The sequence below is a fragment of the Wolffia australiana genome, chromosome 12, assembly GCF_029677425.1.
Source record: "Wolffia australiana isolate 7733 chromosome 12, ASM2967742v1".
Taxonomy (NCBI): Eukaryota; Viridiplantae; Streptophyta; class Magnoliopsida; order Alismatales; family Araceae; genus Wolffia; species Wolffia australiana.
The window spans coordinates 12,583,356-12,605,274 of record NC_135846.1 but is presented as its reverse complement, the minus strand read 5'-3'; the positions used below and the strand labels follow the sequence as shown (position 1 = coordinate 12,605,274).

Below are 21,919 nucleotides of genomic sequence, written 5' to 3'. Positions count from 1 at the left end.
CACAAAGCTTGATGCTTGCGCCCTTAGGTGCGTGTTCGTGGGTTACTCTTCCCTCCAAAAAGGGTATCGGTGTTACCATCCGCCCTCTCGGCGTTTCTTCATCTCGGCAAACGTCACCTTTGCCGAGCATGAACCCTACTTTGGGGACTGTTCTACCTCATCACGCCTTCCGCTGGATGAGGCTCCTTCGCCCCCCCCCTTGGGGCCCCGTCTGATCGTGGAGTCTACCACCACCACTCCACCCTCCTCCCTCCATGATCTCTCTCCTTGCCTCCTCTTCCTCAGTTCCCCTGCGGGTCCTTGGACGTGTCCTCCACTTCATCTTCGTTTCCTGCCCCTCCCCCCTTGGCAACTCCTCCTCTCCCATTGGTCTCCGGTTCACCATCCTCGTCCCCTCCCGGTCAGTCGCCCTTGTCACCCGTCCATGACCAGCCCTCGTCTCCATCCAACTCCTCTTCCCCTCCTACCGCCGACATACACTCCTCATCTGGTGTGTCGTCTCCTGCTCCTCCCGGGGAGTTCCCCCTTGCTTCCGCTCCTCCTTCTGTCGATGGTGACGATCAGTTGGGACGGCCTATTTCTCTACGGAAAGGGGTCCGTCAGTGCACTAAGGCCTCCCTATACCCTCTCTCTCATTTTATCTCCTTTGACCAGTTGAGTCCTCCCTACCGGTTATTTCTTTCCCGCATCGAGTCCGATCCCGTTCCTCGTCGCTTAGCCGATGCTCTCGCCTCTCCTCCTTGGAAAGCGGCGATGGATGAGGAGATGCAGTCTCTCCTCAAGAACCACACGTGGGACGTCGTTCCACTTCCCCCTGGCAAGAGGGCTGTGGACTGCAAGTGGATCCACGCCAAGAAGCATCATGCGGACGGGACTCTCGAACGCCTCAAGTCTCGGCTTGTGGCTCGGGAGTTCACTCAGTCCTATGGCGTAGACTACTTCGAGACGTTCTCACCAGTGGCGAAGATGGAGACTGTCCGTCTTCTTTTGGCTCTTGCGGCCCATTTCCACTAGACCATCCGCCAGTTCGACGTCAAGAATGCCTTCTTGCATGGCGATCTGACGGAAGAGGTGTACATGCAGCAGCCGCCGGGCTATTCTCTCGGCCGCCCCGGTCACGTGTGCCGCCTGCGGAAGTCTCTCTATGGACTCAAGCAGTCTCCGCGCATGTGGTTTGGGCGGTTCTCCTCCGTTCTGAAGACCGAAGGGTACACTCAGAGTAATGGAGACGCCTCCCTCTTCTTCCGTCACAGCCCGACCGGGATCTCCATTCTTGCCGTGTACGTCGACGACATCCTCATCACGGGATCTCCATTCTTGCCCTGCTTCATGATACATACCCACCTATGTACTCAGTTATGAGTATGTCATTATCTTCCTCTTCTCTTCCACAACAGTTCTCGTCTGCTCCCTCAATCAAGTCTATTCTCTGCCTCCAACATAATGTCAAAGTCACCGCCGAACGACAAAGGTAAACCCTAGAATTTCAACACTGCCATGGCCAACTTCCCCCAAAGGAATGCCCTAAACACTGGGTTTGCGGGGCTGTATAGTTCCTCATTAGTTGTACCACCACAGATAACTTCCTTGTCTACAAGTCTTTCTTAGAAAACATCGACTCGTTCTGGGCCACTACCAAACCGCTGGCATAGAGCATTCAAGGTCAAGTACCCCCCAAGGAAATTACGTCACACATTCCTCCAATTCTGGGCCTTGCACTTATTCAGCTTAGTCTCCAGTAAGTACATCACATTGTCTCCCCATTCTAGCAAACAACACCCCATTATCCCCTTCCTCTGCTCATCATGGTGCCAATGTACTTTCCAGGAGATGCACTTCAAGGGTGAATCAGGATTACCCCTTCCTATCTTTGCTCCCCTCATATATCCCATTCCTGTCTCCAAAACTTGTACCCGGATAGTGGAGTACTAACCCTCTTCTGCCCGGGTCATCTCCCCATTTTGTTGGCCTCTACCATCATGCCGGTCTCTTTTGTGCTCATCCATGCGCATTGGAGTCTTTCCCTTGTACTTCGTTCCCGCATTTCACAAATCTCCTCTTTGCTTCCCACCTCATCCCCATCAGCTTCCTTCCCATTCTTTTCCACATTTTCTCTTCGTACACTATGCCTAGTTCCTTCCAGTCTACAATCAACTTACCTTTCTCCTCTGTCCTTCTTTTCAAAGTGAAAGTAAATAGACCAGCAACCAGGGCGACAGAGAAATCTGAATGTTGCAATGAGCCTCCACGAGACCAGTGTGGGAGTTTGCGAGGGCATCGAAGCCTTAATTTCATACAACGTTCAAGGGTTACAGGCTCAATGGCCTAAAGACAATTAAATGGATAAAAACAATAACACAGACTTTTGGGTACAACTGTAAAAGATGGAAAAAAGCGTATTATTTTGTGTTTGACGTTATCTTTGCTAATACAAAGAGTAGACTTCTTTCGTTCACGGCAATCAACCATAACTTTGCACCCATCTTGTCCCCCAAATCATTTTTTCCAGTCTACTCCTGATGTATTTACAACAGAGGTCCCCCTTCATGATTCATCTGTCCACATACAGCTTTGATGATGCCGCAGGCCTAATTCTACCCTCCAACCACATATTCTGTCACCTTGGATAACTTTGGTCGCCAGGACAATCTCCTCCTACCAGGAAACCACTCCCTTTTCCGTCTTTGAATGGGTATGCCGCTTGTTGTCTTCTAGGGGCATTGCATCCACCAGGAATTTATGCTCTTTGTTGGCCTCTTGTACAGCTAGGGATTCATTGACATCTTCTCCTTGTGACTCTAATCTCAGAAAGGTGGGACTCAAGCGTGGGGGCCCTATCTTCTCATGCCACGCTCAGGTTGCTGATGTCCCCATGAGCTGTTGTCACCTTACGGAGCTCCCCACCAATCAACACCACCATTAGAAGAGCAAAAGCCATCTGTTTGACTCAGACAAAGCCTGACAGGACCCCATCTCTCCTATTCTGTAACCCCCTTGATTCATCTTTATTCCCAAGAAGTCCTTTTGCCCAGTGGGGACTGATGGCATCGGTGAGGGCACCCATCTCCTCCATCTTTTTGATTGCCGTTAATTCATCAGAGGCGGTGGCATTAGTGGGGGCTGATGCTCTGAAAATCTCACCGTGATGTTGCCTTCTGGTCTTTGCATGCAGACCCAGGGTGGTGATGTGGGTCCCCCAGTCCCATCTGACTCCAGTACCACCACATCTGGATCCTGGATTTGAATCTCGTCGAAATGAGGCTATGGAGTCTTCTAAATGATCTGAATATGTATGACTCAACAACCGTTAATCCATCAGTTAGGAAAACCTGCCTGCTGCTGAACCCGGCTGCTCTTCTGGTGAGGCTTGCATAGCCACTACTTCCAACATAAGTAGCAAAACAAAACTTATAAAAGATGAGATCATAGAATCTCAAAAGATGTATTCTACAGTGATGGAATTATTTGAAAGCACTCCATTAGCCAACAGGTACAACAAAAAATCATGATTCTTCCAGGATGACTAATAACCTACCCAAATGGCATTGGGACCATTTAATCCCCTTTACTATATGGGTCACCAAAATACAGGACATGCATAGAATTATGACAAAGATACTCAGGTACACGGCACCCAAATAGTTTCCAGAGATGCCCTCAAAAGATATTGAAAATGTACAACAATTTGATATTGTCCATATGATCATTAAACTAGAGCCCCATATTGTTCCTGTCAGATAGCATCTCTCAACATCTTTATATCAGGTCATTGATTCAAATAAGCATAATTAGAGATGAGAACCCAAGAAATATAAGATGTAAAGCTAGGTCACTAGATACACATACCGTGAAAACAAGGCAACCAGACAAGTTTGAAGTCCCTGAAAATAAAAAGAGAACAAAACAAGTCCAGTAAGAAATGAATTCTTATAAGATAAGGCCTAAAATTTTGAATTTAAGCCAACACACGCAAGCTCATCAAACTGCAGGCCAATGATCAATAAGTTTTGGTGAAGTTGATAAAGAACGACCTGAAGAGATGCCGGTTACTTGTGTATAGATCAATCCCATCATGAAGTCCACAATTGTAAGGTTTAATAAATGAAGAGAAAATATATAGTGGTGTGTTAGGCATCAGAAACTCATTTCTGAGAGTCTTTTGATTTTATTTGTATTTTACACTCTTCACCCTTTATTTAGTTTCATACCCATCGTTTTTTTTTTGAAGAAAATAGGACAGACCACCTGATACAATTAAAAAAACAAAGTCATGTACACATCATTTACAGATATGACCACACATCCTGCTTTTATCCCCCCCCCTCCCCCCAAAAAATGATATTAGCGCCTCAACGTCAAATATGACACTCTCGACTGAAGCCTTTCCTCCCTTGAACACCACTTTGTTTCGGTGCAACCATACCGCCCACTGTATTGCGAGAATTCTTCCCCATTCCATTCTGCTCTGGTATCCACTTGCTGTGATTGATGCCCAAAAATCGTTGTCTGAGGAGATATTCACCCCTGAAATCTGCTGCGAGGCCCATACTCCTTGAGCTTAACGATCATCCGGACCAATGGTTACAGGGCCTCAACTGCTGAGAGGGGAGACCTGGGTTCAAAACCCGCTGGTCGCACCCCTCCAACATATAAAAAAAAAAAAAAAAGAAAATCGCGATCCTCGACGATGATAGTTATCTTCCTATATTAAGATAACGATGAAGATAAGTTCATTATCCCTATATTATAAGATAATCATACTCCTTGAGCGAGGTGACACGTGAAGAAAAGGTGTGAGCAGTATTCCTCGCCCCCAGCGCACAAGGGCCTGTTGACGGGCTCCGCTGGTGCCCACCTCCGCCAATAGACCCGTGTGACGATTTTCTGTCTCCTCAACAACCAGCCGAAAATTCTCACTTTAAGAGGAATCTTTAGTTTCAGCATTATGTGACATGCCTGACTGACTTCTGGGTCATCTCTCGCCACCCCTCGAATCTTCAAGTATACATCCTTCACTGAGAAAGGTGGCCCCCGCCATATCCAACCGTCTCGATAATCTGCTAATGGGCTGAGAGGTAGGAGGATCTCCTGCATTTCCAACAACTCCTCAAACCGAAGGTCTGATAATGTCTCAGAGATGGTTGGGACCCAAGCCCTGTCCCAACATTCGCTGACTGTGGCAGTTGGGTCCATTGTTAGAGCAAATAGTCTGGGAAACTTCAACTTCAAGGGACCTTGTTTTGACCAGCTATCTGATACACTACTGTATCGAATTGGTAAAAACAAAGCTGTAAATTTGGACTTACAGATTAGCCTCGATGATGCGCCTCGTCTTACAAGAATACCACGTCGTCTTCAAGCTTTACTCCCCCAAGAACTCTGGAGAGAACCCTCGCCGAATGCAGCTCCCGACTCGTCCAAAACCCTTGCTCAAGAAAGCCCAAACACTCCGTGCCCCTTCTCCTTCCCGTCACCTTTATTTATACCTTCTTTTATTGTCTTCCTAAACTAACAATCAAGAATCCGGCAGTTATTTTGCCAGCTCAGCGCCAGCTGGCCCACTATCTTTCTGTCCTCTTCTCTTTCTTCTTTCAAACATCCTTATAGGGACCATATCATTATCATGCCAGAACCGAAAGCCTTCCCCATCTCCCAGTTTGGGGTCAAATAATTCACGGATGTGAGGGATGATTTGACATAGGCTGCGCCAAAAAGGGGACTACCCCCTACTTCTCACCCATCGCCTTTCCCAATTCATATCTCGGCCATATATGTCTCTTAGGACATTGAAAACCAGACCCTCCGCTGGGTGTCATAACTCATTTGACTCATTTATTCAGCAATGCCGAATTCATGGAGTCCAAGTGTAGAACCCCCAGCCCTCCTTGTTTCACAGGTCTACAGACCACATCCCACGCTACAGACCACATCCCTCTGCCAGTTTGCAGCTAGGATGCGGCTCCCAGTCAGTGGAAGACCCAAATACTTCATTGGTAGTGAACCTCGGGGTGTGCCTTGCGCATTAGCGCATTGGACCTCCTCCTCCAACGACAGGCCGAATCCCACAAAGGCTGACTTTTCTCTGTTGAGACATAGCCCCGAGAAATCAGCAAAAATGGGTCTAACAGGGACGATATGATGTGAGCTTCTGCCGCAGCTCCTTCGTTGAAGAATGTTGTGTCATCCACATATTGGAATAGTGGAATACCCCTGGGGTTGCTCGCCGTGTGAAAGCCGCGCAGTAGGCCGTGTTCGCACGCCTTAAGGGTACATGTGGCCAAAGTGTCTACTGAAAGGACAAACAATAATGGGGCTAATGGGCAACCTTGTCTGACTCCTCTCAGTGGGCGGATCCATCCTCCTCCTGCCCGGCCATTGACCAAGACTGAGAAAGAGTGGGACGTAACGCAACGTCGCACCCAGGCCCTCAGTCCTCGGGAAATCCTCGCTTTCGCAAGACGGACCATAGAAATCTCCAATCGAGTGAATCATAGGCTTTTGCAAAATCCACCTTCCAAATAAAGCCCTTCGTCCCGTTTCTTTTCCAAGCTGAAATGATCTCCCCCGCCACCACTGCACTGTCTTGCAATTGTCTTCCCGGAATGAAGGCTGATTGAAAGGGTCCGATTAGGCCCCCAATCACCCCCCTCAACCGGTTAGCCAACACCTTGGCGATGATGAGATAGACAGAATTTGATAGAGCAATGGGTCGGAAGTCACCCACATTCACCGCTCCCGAGTACTTGGGCAACAGAAATAAATGTGACCGATTCAGTCTTTCCATGCCAAAGTTACCCATCCAGAACTCGTCCAATGTATCCATCACGTCTGAGCCTACAACATCCCAGAATTCGCTAAAGAAGAAGACTTGGAGTCCATCAGGGCGGGGGCTCCTTCTCCATTCAAACCTTGGATTGCGTTTTGTACCTCTTCCACAAAAAAGGCGTCACTAGTTTCATACCCATTGTAATATCTACTTTGTTCCTGACCATTGTTAGGAAATCGAGTTTGGATATTTAGATCCGAACCCACTATGTACGATATAAAAGAGATGATAGCTGTGACCAATAAAACAAGGTAATTTTACGTTCATGTCGTGCCACTTCTCTTCCTCTCTCCAGCTGCCGTAGCTCTTATGCACATTGGATTCACTGGAGCTGATGGCGCGTTGATGATTCCCGAGATTACAACATGGTGATATGAAAAGACTGCTGGAGCATGCTTCCCATGAGGGCCAAGGAACTCGTGTCAACCAGTAAGGCGTCAAGAGATTTGGCCGGAAATCTAAATAAATAGGAGGTTCGACTCCATGCAAGACATCGGACATTTCAAAAAGTTGTTGGGCAAACGCTGGAGCATGGAATATCCTCCCAGTTGCACCAACTGCTCGAAACATAGTTTCTCATTCCTCTGCAGCTTCTAAACTAGGAACGGAGAAACTGGATTCACTTCACTACTGATGTGGTTTTCCATATTTAAACACATTGTTATAAATCTAATCCAAGGGGAAAAAATACTGAAATGCCCATACATAACATATTTCAGGAATTGTGCTTAGATCAAAGGCTTTAAAAATGTTATGATGCACAAGACTGGGCCACACATGTCACTAAATCTATCAGAATAGGACTAAGCCTTTCGCCAAGCTGATAAAAACAAAATTGTCCAATGAAGAAGCCCCGGCAAGGTTGACTCACCATATGCAAAAATATTACAAAAGACATGGGGTAACTACTTCAATGACTTCAGTGTGATTAATACACTTTGAAAATGGGTAAAAAATCCACATGAATACTAACGTGATCTCAAACATTGTAAGGAGGAAAAATACCTCACACATTAAAAAACAAAATAAATCATACTGTTCAATTAAAAAGATTTGTCATTTAGGATTATCCTTGAGGATCACTTCAATGGTTTGTCATTGACACAAATAGCAGAAATCAAAGTCGTAGACATTGGATAACGCGATCTCAAACTGAAATTCTAGAATTAAATCATCTGAACAGAAAAAATAAAAAATAACAAACACAAAGAAAAGATGCACGAACCTCAACACCGCCGATGCAAAACAAAACTACCAGAATTCCCACAAACCAAGAGGACATGAATTTGTAAAGTAGAACAATGAAGCATGATGCTATCACAATGAAGAGAACAGCTGAGGTAGTGTTGATATCTACAATGTTGCTTGTGGATCCAGCATTATCAATCTCATGAAAATTTCCGGGCGCATCCTAAAAGAATTTGTAAGAAGGAGGTTATTTTCAGTAGGATTCTTCTAGCTGATGTATGGCTTCAGTCAGAAGCATAAATATGAATGCAATGGGAATGATGAAGACTAAGACTGGACCTTCAAAAGCTTCTCGTACTCAATGGAGGCTTCTCTGGAGCTCCATGCTGACCAATAAGATCCACATAGAATAGTGCCAATAGCCATTAGCCACAAGAAAACCTCAGCAGTGTCAACAAGGGGACGATCTGGAGAGTATAATTGGACTGCAACTGTAGCAAGTACAAAAAATAGATAAAATATCACTTACATCAGATAGCAAAAACCATATGCGAGTGATGAAAAATCATTTGAAAAGCCATTAAGAATCTCATGAATCAATATGAATTTTAATTTTGCATGATCATATGAGCTAATTGACAAGTCTCGTGACAAGTTTAATCTTTTCATCGTCCACAAGCTCTGAATGATTAATAGTTGAGGATGAATTCAGCGTCTTGGATACCAAGTGAGATAACAGCCATTTGAATTAATATATGTGATGATATTGAAGAAAAGTAAATGTTGGACAAGGTCGACAAATATTAGACTTTACAAGTCTCTTTTAATTTTTCCATTATAATTACTTTTTGCCGCTTTGTTTTATTTTTTTTTGAAAACATTTAAGGCGGTCACCCAAATAGATCGGTAACCACTCGACAAGTACATGACTCAAGCCCTAAGGCTCTATTACATGTATGCTCAACCTCTTCCCTCTCTACCCCCATCTCGAGGGAATCATGTCGCCATGAGGCCCTCTACCTCATGGGCTAGGCCGTTCTTTGATGCCTTCCTCCCTCTGAAGATCACTTCATTTCTGTGGAGCCATATTCTCCAAAGCACTGTCAATGCTCGGCCCCCCACTTCTCTTCGTCTAGGACCGATTCTCTCATGGACTGCAAGAAGGCCTCCTTTGATGATGTGTTCACTGCCAACTGTGTCTGGGTGGCCCAAATTGTGCGTGCGAAGGGCCATCCAAACAGGCGATTACAATCCTCATCACCTCCTGTGCACAACACATATACCGCCGATGCATCAGAATAAATCCTCTTGCGGAATACGCGTGTCGCCAGTCTCTTTCGGTAATAGACACAGCCACCCAAAGATCTTCACCTTCAGCGGGACCTTTTGCTACTTTGTGTTGCTTGACAGCTTCATTGTTATTGCAGACAGAATGCCTTTAACACGTTCCTTTTTCCATGTCGGCGCAACTGGAAGAACGTCCGTTTGTTGTACTTTCTCATTTTTTTGTCCCCACTGTCTGACAATTGTAAAAAAGATGATATTAAGTCCCCAAGGTGAAATCTGGAAGCTGCTTTCCAATTACTGTGGGCTGTGAACAGGTTGTTACAAAATAGGGGAAAATCTTTCTCCTTATAGTTCTGTCCCTAAAGGTGGTGCCAGATGAGCTAGATCCGATTCAGGGAATCTCGCCCACTCCATGTCTTCAGTTAAAGATAATGGAGAGTGGTTGTGATCAATTTATAGCATTAGTGAGTACAGGTAGTTCTCAAAAATCAAAGGCTGGGTGAACTCTGGAGGAAAACCCAACTTAAAGGGTGCTGGGAAGATATTTTTCAGAATTTTTTATTTCATGAAGAATATATGAGATAGCTTTTTGTTCCCCCTTTTGGCCCAAAATTTCATGGGATAAGGAATTAATTGCATATATCCCATAACAACTGGTTGGCATTAAAGAATTCTACTTTCGTCTTCACGCGCTGCTTGAGCTTTCGCAGATCTAGTTTGGGAAGTGACCTAATTTGACCATGATCCATCAGTTGTTCTTCCAACTTAGCAATTGGTGGTCGAATTGATCCCTACCTGCTTAGATGAAGGAAATCTCACCTGCAGAGTGCCTCGAATGGGGAAATTTTAGTAGCTAAATGAAATCCCTTATTTGACCACTCAGACTAGTGGAGCCATTCGTACCAAATATAGGGTTGATCACAGACAAAGAGTCAGAGATAGTGTTTGGAAACAAGAGGCCCAATAACTGTCCCAATCAGATCTCCTATATCCAAGAGTTTGGGTCCATGCAGTGACTACTGTGTAATTAAAAATGTGTACAAGGATGAACAAGCCCTTTGCCTCATCCCCTCTCAACTGAGGCCCACCAGTCATAACCTTCCGAAGGAGGGAACCCTCTCCTTATATTGACCAAGGAGGGGGCATCCTTTTTCCCTTCTTCCATGTGGAAATAACTCCCCCCCACATGACTGGGAGCAAAACCTGTTATCCATACACTGTACCCAAAAGAGAGGTCTCAAGGAGTTCATTGACAATCTCAGTCTGATCATCTGTGGATAAGCTAGTCTGAAACAGAATACCCTACCAGACCATTCTGGCAAGATCTGAGTTTTCTGTAGAGTGTTTGAATTTCCGATAAGCTCCTCGTCCCAGTGACAAAAAGCTGGTCAAAATGAAGCGAGCTGATCCCATGAGGCCAATCTTTGGCGTTTTGTTTGTAATCAACCCAACACTTGGTATCAATGGCTCCACTGGGATGAGAGAAGAGTGTCTGTCTGTCTGAAACAATAGACTTTGAAACCTGTGCCACCTCACTATTTCCTTGGAGAAGACAACCACCACCTGTACTGTGGTAAAATAGTGAATCCCGATAATCACCCTCTCCCTCCGCCACCACCACCTTCTCTTTTCAGGTTTAGGAAGGAAAAATAGAATCTCACTTTAGGAACATAGGATGAGCAGGCATTTAACCCAGCTTAAAGGGGAAGAGGACCAGGACCCACTAACTTATGTTGCTTATTCCTCAATTGCGGAATAAGTAACTTAACTACACCATAATAGAAACTTAAATGATGTGTCCCACAAACTAAGGAAGAAGAAAGAATGATTAGGGCCAACTATAATATGTGGCCTACTTACATAAGAAGGAAAAGAGATACACAAAAAGGACTTGTAGGAAGATCACAAATAAAATCCAACTTATAGGATGGCCCAGCTGTGAAATAGTTGTACTTAGTCAGACAGTCAACCATGAGTATGGAGTAATATACTTCAAAGTCTTAAGCCAACCTTCTATGAATTCCAGTTTTACATCTTCCCCTATGTGCTCGGTGCTGGGAAAAATGGCTGGAGAGGCCAAATGGGGACAAGGTAGAAGATTTTTTCCACCTGGAAAACTGGGCATTCTTCGAACTGCACATTTTCTAGCACATTCCTTGTTGCCTGTGTGTCTATATCGGTGTGTTATTTCTCCGTCTCTTATTTAGGCAAGCAGGCCATGGGTTATAAGTGGGCCATATATTTTTTTTCTTTTTAGGTGTTATGTAACTGGGTCACGTGATATAAGTGGCCCACATAGTCCTTTTTTTAAGTCACTAAATTGTACACTGATATTTAAACCAACTTAAGGAATTTCATTCCTTCTGTGTCCAAACCCTAGCTCAACATCTGCCAGCACTCTGCCTAGAGCATTGGAGGACAAAAAGTGTCTGTTGTCTGCATGTACCCCTGGACATCATGTTTCATACCAGTCCAACATGGGGTGAGTGGGAGTGTCTTGTGAGTATTTAAGAATCCACAATGGCAAGCTCTTCCTCCATGACGAAGTCCATGAGAACAGCAAATAACACATTTCAAAATCTTGCCAAATGGTCACTAACTTGGAAGTTCGTGATTAAGATTGTCCAGGATGATTTATGGATCAATGTAATCCCACAGTCTATTTTTCCTTCTTGAGAGGAGATCTTGCCATGCGAAGCATAAAGGAACAACCAGTGGTTTCAAGATCATGTGCAGAACTGGAAGCTCTACTATTGGATCAAATGGAGCATGGGAGTCCTTGTGGACCAAAAGGGACAACTCTATAAGTGCTGGATAGAAGACATTCCTTGACATTTTAATTCTTCTTCTCATACATTAAACTTCTGTAATAGACTGAGAGAAGCTCTTCTCTGTCTTGAACAGCACCGAACACCTCCATTTTTGTGAAGCCATAAAATTCAAGAATCTTGCCTTCCTCTGTAATACCAAGCTGAAATATGCTGGCAATCTTTCCCTGAAGCATCATCAGTGTGCCTACCCTACTGTGAAGAATCAATTTCCACAAGGCTGGGGAAAGCTCTCGAGATCCCAGGTAACGGTAGAAGATATAGCCCTTTTAAGCTTCTCTAAGCATGGTATGTATCCTCTGACGGCCCAAAATTGCCTATATCATAGTCTGAGAGGAACATAAAAGTTATAAAAAAAAATACCCATACCACACTTAACTCGACAAAAAAATCTCGCAAGGTTTCTCTACGAGACATATTTTATGAAAAAGTATCAGAAACGCCATCCATAATGGTTAGAAATGCAATCATTGGAGTGAGAAGAAAAGGATGAACCTCGGACACCACTTTGTAGGCTACGTTTTAAGCTTTCACCAGCATCGCTCGGCAAAATTACAGCAGGTATGCCAATATTCAGGTCTGTCTCATTCTGATCGCATACCATCTTGTAGAGTTCTGCAAAAAATATACCATGGATAAGGAAGAGAATGTGGAAACAAGATTTGCACTGATGAGAAAGAATACCATCTATAAGACAAACAATAATGCAAGTCTGTGGAATGAGAATTAACTAGAACCATATACTATCTACGTGAGTAGAAATGAAAGCCACAGAAATAAACATATAGGACCAATTTTACTTTGGTTTTCGCATCTGCTGGAAGTAATCATGTTTAAGATGGTCGAAATTCAAGGTGCTCATTTCACCCTAAAATGAAACACCTTTGCGGTTATTTATAATGAGAATTGCAGATGCACCAGCGGCTTCAGCAATCTTTGCCTTTGTTGTAAACTTACAGTTCCCTCGGTGGACAAGTAGGACATCTCCTGCCACCTAATGGTGTAAAATTCATCCACCAAGAGAGAAATGTTAAGTTCCGACATAGAAGCACATTGCCTGCAAGATAATACACAGTTCAAGACAGTTTACCGCTTCTTTTGGTGGGCTGCAGCAATCAGGAGGATCCATTATGGAAACTTTAGTTCGGTTTGCATGCTTCGCCTTTGACTCCATTGGTGTGCCAAAGCGAGCACCAACGCCAACAAACTCATTATCTTCACTGTTATTGATCCACGTTTGGACTTTCACCTTAGAAAAATAAAACAATGGGAAACCAGGAATTATATCCATGAACTACGCTCACGTTTCAAACATTCTGCGATTTCCACACTTAAATCTTCCCTTAAATATTTTCAAGCAAGAGAAATCTCTTCATCGCATTTCTAATCTTTTCTTTACCCCAGACTAAGACCTGATCCAAACTGTATCAGTAAGACAAAAAATGGACCTAGAACTAATTTTTTTTGAGTTGATGAATCATATCATAGTCAAGTGTCAAAGTTAATGGCCATGTGGTACTTTATCGCAATCTACAAGATTTAATTTGAGCAACCCTCTCAGCTGAATAATAAATCATAAAATCAAATATCTTATAGGCAAAAAAAATAATGATAAAAACTCCAACGGTCGATAAAGTTCAACACCAGCACACCCTATTTAAAGTCCCCATGAATTCATCGTCAAAAAATATAATTTTTATTCTCGGATGAGGATCGAATTCCTTCTAACGGGAAGCATTTCTCTTTCATCAAATATTTAGGTTCCGCATTTCACGCTGGGCAGAGTTTAAAGTCAGTAACTGTTTCGAAAAGCGAGTTTCTACAGAGACATATCGGCTAGCCGGAGATGTGACAGTGGTATGCGGTATAATTCAGGTATCTTCATCATAATCAAGAGCATCAATGCTAATGACTTTCCCTATCCTAGCACAGCCCAAACGACAAGAAAATTATTCCAAAATGCAAGCCAAACTCACGGAAGATCTCGCGAAAAAATTAAAACAAAGAATTCGCGCAGTCAAGAAGAGAAGCTCGCGAAAAGCAAACTAAACCTGGATCTGAGCTCACCAGCACAAAGTTATTAGAACATCCAGGCTGCCTGGGGGCATGATTATCCGCGTGAACGATGTCACCTCCGAAGACAGCCGCAGGGAGCAAACCGATAGAGGTAAAAGCCAACAAAATCACACAAATCCTTCTCATCGTAGCCTTTCCACGATGAACGCAGCAACGCAAGGCCTCAGAAACTCGCACTTCGGACCAAAAACAAGCTCAAATGCGCACCACGAATGCCTTAACTAGAAGATCAAGCATTGCCGATCTTCGATTTCTCTTCTAATCCGCCAATCCTTCTCCTTCTCGATCGACTTCTCCGACTTTCCCCTTCGTCGCGTCGCGGATGAAACCGAACAGATACGATTTCTAACAGCTGCATCACACCATATTATACATCTCATCTCTGTTGGTTTCGCGGGGTTGACCGGTCATCGCCGGTTTAAAACCTTTGAATGACTACGACTTAAGAGTTAAGAAGCCTTTGGATAAAGTTTGACCGGGTATCTCCAGTCAGAGAACGGTCCCGCTGTTTACTTGTTAGAGTGGGCATAAAAGCAGAGATCATCGACTGAGGGATTTTATTTAAATTTGCCAGTAACGACTTTTCTTTATGCTTGGATGTTGACAGTGTAGGGATGGGAAGTCTGTTTTTGGATGACAAAGAATGCTGTTAGAAATGGTTTGTGTTTGTGTTTGTGTTCAGTTCACTCGTGTTTGTTATTAAAGACTTTGACCAGGATATGGAAAAAAGGTCATTAAAGACTTTGACCAGTGATACAACAATTTGAATGATGAAAAGAGCAAGGATTCCTTAGGTCGAATATCAGCACCTTCTAAAATATCTTCATTACACCAAATAAGAGCTAGGATTTCTCTTTAGAGAAAAACCCTTAAGCGATGTCTGGTGTGAAATTGTGCGAAAATTTGCATCACATGGTTGTTCGGTTCGCTTTGTGCGAATCTGTGCGATTTGTTCGTTCTGTTCGGTCTTCCGAACAGAACAGTAACAAATTCGCACAAATCATCGCACACACCCGAGTGCGGTTCGAATTTTTCATTTTGTGCGAATTTTTTTAATCCGTCAATCACGTCTTCGTCCTACGGCCTGCAGACGGCGCCGCTGGTGGCTCCTCACGGCAATGTCAAGGTTGATGGAATGGTTATCACTCTGAGCTTTCTCATGGCCCCCGACTTTCATCAACCCATTTGGGAATGTCTTCTACCAAGGCCCAGCTCGAGGCGGCATCGGCGTGCCCCGGAATCTACGACAAGAACGCTTACCCTGGCTACGCGGGTGATCTTCTCGTGCCAGCCGGCATTGGTCGACCCTTTGATCGCTTCTTGCACTACTCTTGTGCAGAGTTGTAGTCTTCAATCGTTCAGTCAATACCCCTTTGGGAATCAAAACTCCATTGCCCAAAAATGGAGATTTTGATAACTTGTGCATGATGAAATATTGTTAAGACTAAAAATTTTATTATCAAAATTACACGACTATGCATTTATATGATAATTGTGTGAATTGTGCAAATTCTGTGCAAATTTGTAGCAATTTGTGCGAATTTTACAAATTGTGTGAATTTTGTTCGAATCGTGTAAATTTTGTTCACATTGTTCTAATTGTGAGAAAAGATGTTCTAATTTTCGCACAAAAAAAAACAGAGCAAAGAACAAGGACATGTGCGGTTCTTTTGTGCCAATTTTTTGTTCGTTTCAAAAGAACGGAACATAACAACCATGTCTAAACATCACACAAATTTGTACAAATGATTGTAATTAAAGAGGGATGAGAGAGCAAAGAGCCAGCCAGAGAGGAAAACAATAAATAGAGGGGGAGAGGACCCAGCTACATACGGGGAGGGAGTAAAGAGTGAGAAATAAGAAGAGTGAGAAGAGAGACACAGAGTGAGAGGGAGAGAGAAGAGATAAATAGAGAGAGAAGAGCAACCGAGGACAGGAAGAGAGAAGAGTGATTGAGAGAGAGAGGGAGAGAGGGGAGCAATAGAGAGAGAAAAGAGGGAGATTGGGAGAGAGGGGAGCGAGCGAGAGTGAGAGAAGAGCGAGTGAGAGAGAGAGAGAGAAATAGGGAGAGAGGAGAGCGATAAAGAGAGAAAAAGAGGGAGAGAGGGGAGTGAGCTAGAGTGAGCAAAGAGAAATAGAGAAAGAGAAAAAGGGAGAGCGAGCGAAGAGTGAGAGAAGAGCGCTAGGGGGAGAGAGAAGAGCAATAGAGAGAGAGACAAAGAGGGAGAGAGGGGAGCGAGCGAAGAGTGAGAGAAGAGTGCCAGAGGGAGAGAGAATGGCGATAGAGAGAGAGAAATAGGGAGAGAGGGGAGCAAGCGAAGAGTGTGTTAATGCACTGACAAGTAGTTAGTCAGAAGGATGTCCGCCCCTCACTGTACTGACGCCGCCACAAGGTCATCTCGAGGTGCACTCTGCCACATGTCGCCTCCATCAAGTACAATCAAGTGCGCTCCCTTCCTTCGACTTCTAGTCTGCCAATGGCCCACCTCGAAAGACGTCCCAATGATAGCTTTCAAATTAACATGATTAATTGATGAATTTTACATTATATTTATGTCTTTTAATGACTATATTTGCATGTTATCATATAAAAATGAAGATAAATCAATTACACTTTGGTTTTACTATTATTTCTAATTTTTATCATTTTTTTACATGGAATTTAACCTCATTTCAGTGAAGAAATATTTTTTACAGGGCCTTAAATACTTGGCTAAAGGCTGGTGAGAGCTTTCATAATTTTTCTGGAATTTTTCCATATTTTTATATAATTTTCTGACCAATATTCTGCAAAGAAATGATTTTTTTATTTAATTAATACATATGCTATTTATTTAGCAATTTTTTATAAGAATAATATATATATATATATATATATATATATATCAAGGGGCATCCATGTCATTCGCCTGAAATTCCGGCAAATACGTGGATGCGCTTTTTTATATATATGAAAAATACAAAAAAATCTGCGTCGGCGAAAAGGTATGATTTTTATTTTTTTTATGAATATCTTGTCGGTTAGCCGTGTGCATTAAATGCACGCGGCAACCGACACGCGTGATCTTTTGCACGTGAATCAGTTAGCCGCGTGCATTTAATGCACGCGCTAACCGACACATTTTTTTATACAGTCGACGTTTTATGGCATCGGTTTGCCGCGTGCATTAAATGCACGCGGAAATCAACTCCGTAAAAGGTGAATAAAATGCGCGTGCGCTAATGATTAAGGATGTTTTTTTATTTTATTTTAAAAAAAAGGCTGACGGGGTGACGTGGAGCGTTTCTAGCCATTCAAACTTCGAAATCATTTTCAATGATTGCGCGCTGTGGACGCGCACAACGACGTGTCAGAGTGTGATCCGAAAAGGCGGAAAATGAGAAAAAATATGCCGACCAATAGAAAAATGCCATTTCCTACCTTCTTGGAGGGGAGATAAATAAATCCAACAGCCTAGATTTATCCTCACTAAAACCTTGATATCTTGAGATCTAGACGCATGATTGGGCTGAAATTTTGAGGGTAGGTGCGTCTTTTCTCCCTCTACAATCCAGACGGTTGGATCTTTAAATAGAGGTATGGAAAAGGGCGAAAATTACTTTTTGAAGTTCTCTCCAAGGATTTGGCCAGGAAGGACACAAGAGTTGCTTTGGAAGCCGACAGTTCTTGATTCTGCACTCAAATTTGTAAGTTTCTGATTTGTATTTCAATCTTCTTCTTGAACAATTCTAAAACGCCACGGCATGGGCAAAATGTACATGCCCTCGAAGTGGTTTTGAAAGAAATTAGCACTGCATTTTGATTCTGATTCAAGATTTGGTTTTTGATCTTTAATTCTACATCAATTTTGAACATTTCTACATCATTAGAGTTTTAATTTAGGGTCGGATTTCATCTTTACCCAAATTCTTCACTTTCTCTCTCTAGGTTAAATTGTCTAGTTTCTCTCTCTAGATTTCAATTTTTATTATTTGGAAACTTAATTTAATATATAAAAAAATAAAAACGAAGTTTGATTCGAAAATGCATTCATCTTGGAGCCCAATTTTAAAATCCCTTTCTTGATTATTAAATTCCCAGTTTTAATTCATAAAAATTGTCTTAAAATTTTATAATAATTGGGAAATTAATAATGAAAATTAATCTGATCTTAAAATTGAAATAATTCTATCTTGAGCTTTCTGACTGAAATATTTAAAATCAAAATTAAGTTTTTACTTGATTTTGATTAATTAAAAACACTATTATGCATAATTAAGATTTATTAATTGCACAATTAATTCATCTTTGAATTAATTCATTGAAAATTCATTGAATTAAATCAATGACATATTTACACTCATTTTAGGCTTATCACCCAACACCTGGCCTTGCCACTCCATACAGACGCTGCCACCGTCGCATCCATGGCTCTGCATTAATGCAGACCACAATGCAACATGCTGCTCCATTGGCGCCATCATGCCATTGGTCATGATGGCGCTCAGGTGTTAGTGTGCCTGTTTAATTATGGAGATCCATTCAGATCTCTCTTTGCACCTGTATAAGGCATGGACATCCCTCTTTTGAAGTTTATGGGATTATCTTCTCCTGTCCCCATTCCCTCATCTTCTATCTTGCTTCTCTCTGCAGATACCATATCTTCTAACAAAGTGAGAGAAGAGTCCGAGAGGGAGAGAGAAGAGCGACAGAGAGAGAGAAAGAGCGAGAGAGGGAAGCGAGTGAGCGAGAAGAGCCCGTGAAAGAGAGAAGTGCGATAGAGAGAGAGGGAGAGGAACGGGAGAGAGAGCAAAGGGTGTGAGAGAGAAAGAGAGAAAGAGGGAAGTAGGGGAGCAAGCAAGAGAGAATTGCAGTAGAGAGAGGGGGAGAGGAATGAGAGAGAGAAGAATGTGAGAGAGAAAGAGAGAAATAGGGAGAGGGGAGCGAGTGAAGGTGAGAGAAGAATGCACGAGAGAGAGAAGTGCAATAGAGAGAGAGGAGTTTGAGAAAGAGAATGCCAGAGGTAAAGAGGAGTCAACAATTGATTGACATATCAGGCAGATACAAGCCACGTTACTATCGTCATTGACCTATATGATTCTGAATAACTGTAGACTAGTAAAAATTGAACAAGTACCTATACGCACTATGAGAAATAGATCGTCAGGATTTAATATAGGAAAATAAAGATGGCTAGGATTAAATCTAGGTTAATGGTAAAAAATCCAATGGTCGAGATTGAATGTAGAAAATCAGTTATAAATCTCGATTTATACTTGCCTTATACTAGCCGTTACAAACCCATATAGCTATAAATATGAACCCATTCACTGTTAACAGTGTTTTTTAAGGATGTTAACCATGATCTTTATCAACACCATTGATGTCTTTCCACCTCTCCTTCTCATCTTCCTCCCTTCTCATTCTTCTACTTCTTCATCTTCTTCAACAACTACTTCTCTTGAGAGATGTTTACAAGAGGGAGAGATATGAGCAAACGAGAGAGAAGCAAGATTGGGTGAGAGGAGCGAGAGAAGTATGATCGAGGGACAGATAGAGAGATCAAATAAATTTCTTTAAAAAATATTTGGAAGAACCACATAGCATAGGTCTCTGTGTGGTGTGATTATTCTGGCAGGTGTGCGATGTGTAGTGCAAAATTTTGAACCACACCACACATCGCACCAAAATCGCAATGGTCGCACAAATTGCACTACTCTAATATTCTCTCATTCCTTTTCTTTCATGGGTAATGCTACATATTACCTTCCTTCTTGTTATCTTTTACTCATTCACTCTCGTCGCCGTCATCAATTGATTCTTCTCGTCATCAAACCCTGCTCACAACCTTGTGGACGATAATGGTGATGGGGTCTGTAATGACAAGGAAATGTATGCAGTTGTACACCTTTTAGGATTATGTTTGGCATCATTATGTCCATTTTCTCTGTGTAATGTGAAATTATATTTTATGGATTTAGTGGTCTATCATAATTTTTACAATTTTTATTATGAATTTTACATGATTTACAGGTCCAATATTTTGACATTATGATTTTAAATGGTTGAATAGGTTTTTAGGGATTAATTATTGATAACATGCAAATATGAGGAAAATAAGTGTTAAATTCATCACATTTTTGGGTTTTTAATGCTTCAAAAGATTAATTTTAATGCATGTTATCATGATTTTATGTTAAAAGAAGAATTTCCTTAAAAACTGGCCCTTATTGGGCCAGTTTTAGTGCCTAACAGTTTGTAAGTGGCGCAGGGCGTGCAAACATCGCGCACCACATGCAGGGTCGCACAGTCCTATCAGAAGACGTACCCGCATCTTCGGTGCGCGACACTCACGTAAGTAACTCCGTGCGTGTCACGCACGGAGTTGAGCCATCCAAAACGGAAATAAACCAGTGGCGTTGCGTTGTACGCCCTGCGTACAACGCGATTTGTAGAGAAAAAATAACGGAATCGGAAGAATGTGTTCTTCCAATTCGACGGCGATAAAAAGAAGAAAAATGAAAAATGGAGGTCGTTCTTGATTTGGAAGCTTGAGGGGAGTAGGCCTGGCTGTCTCGAAGACTCAAGAACAGCTCGGTGTGATTTTAAGCTTAAATTTGAAAAGAAACTCGACGCTCCGGCGCCGCAATTATTTTCAGAATTCAAGCATTGTATCGTTGAAATTCGGCCGTTCGTGCGCGGATTTTTCTCAAGTTGGATCTTAGATCACACCGGGTACTCCTAGGCTCAACCCAAAGTTGTTCTGCACTTGATTTTTACGTTTAATTCTTGCAATCTCCGCGTTCATTCATGTTCGACGTTTTTTTTATTTTCCTCTTTGAATTCTCTTAATTCCGAAAGTTAGCTTGTTTTCTCATCGATTGAGCTTCAATGGAGTTAGTTACATTGCTCTGAATTGAATTTGAACTTTAGTTCAACTAAATTTTGAGTTCAATTACCTTAGTTGGCAAACCGTGTTCACAATTTGTCAATGTACGATAGTTTTAAATTTCAAAAAAAAAAAAAAAGAGAACAACAAACAAGACTGAGTTCAATCTATTGGATTAGGACTCGTCCTGTCAGGAAATGCAGCTCTACAAAGGAGTTACGCAAAATGTTTTCATCACTGTATGAGCATAATTCAGCAGAGTTTACAAATCGTATTCACGGTTTGTGAGCCAGGGGGGCATCTTGCAATTTCGACATCAAATTGGATAGAGCTGCAAAATTCTATAAATAAATTGATAGGTCAACATATCCGTGAGAACAGTGATCAGATTCTGCAAATAGTTTCACCATATCGATTGGATTTTTTTTAACTGCTTCGACTAAATCGTATCAATTCAACTATCAATTTCAATTGGAATATACTAAACATATCACTTTCACCAAGTCTAATTAGTTAGCTATTCTAATTAGTTAGCAATTCTGAAATTACTTAGTATTTCTTACCCAAAAATTGTTAACTATTAATACATCCCAAGCTTGATAGTAGAAGAAGTTAGAACTTAATTTTGTTAGTTGATATGTTTTGTGGTAAAAAAAGGTATAAGGTTGAATATATCTTACAAGCATAATCTTCATTTGGGTACAGAGGATAGCAGCTTCACCAAAGTTAGAATTTAAACCCTACTTGCTCAAAAGTGAATATTCCTTACTGCCTCCCTAGGATTCGACCCCTTACTCACACATTAAGGGATATATATAAATTTTAGTGATTAAGTTTGAAAAACC

At 42.3% G+C, this 21,919-nt stretch overlaps 1 protein-coding gene across 3 annotated transcripts in view; it reads right to left on the bottom strand.

Moving 5' to 3' along the window:
* The window catches only part of SPPL2 (SIGNAL PEPTIDE PEPTIDASE-LIKE 2), a 30,767-nt gene extending 16,228 nt beyond the window's left edge, over window positions 1-14,539 (bottom strand). For all 3 annotated transcript variants that reach the window (XR_013583279.1, XM_078584155.1, XM_078584156.1), the window contains exons 1-7: window positions 14,197-14,539; window positions 13,220-13,378; window positions 13,012-13,123; window positions 12,625-12,744; window positions 8,354-8,505; window positions 8,052-8,237; window positions 3,847-3,881 (exon numbers count right to left, since the gene is read on the bottom strand). Coding sequence is in view for 2 of the 3 variants with exons in the window: in XM_078584155.1 (XP_078440281.1) it covers window positions 3,847-3,881; window positions 8,052-8,237; window positions 8,354-8,505; window positions 12,625-12,744; window positions 13,012-13,123; window positions 13,220-13,378; window positions 14,197-14,331 (899 nt within the window). In the remaining variant the exon portion in view is untranslated. The remainder of the gene's footprint in view (window positions 1-3,846; window positions 3,882-8,051; window positions 8,238-8,353; window positions 8,506-12,624; window positions 12,745-13,011; window positions 13,124-13,219; window positions 13,379-14,196) is intronic.
* Window positions 14,540-21,919: the final 7,380 nt, after the last annotated feature.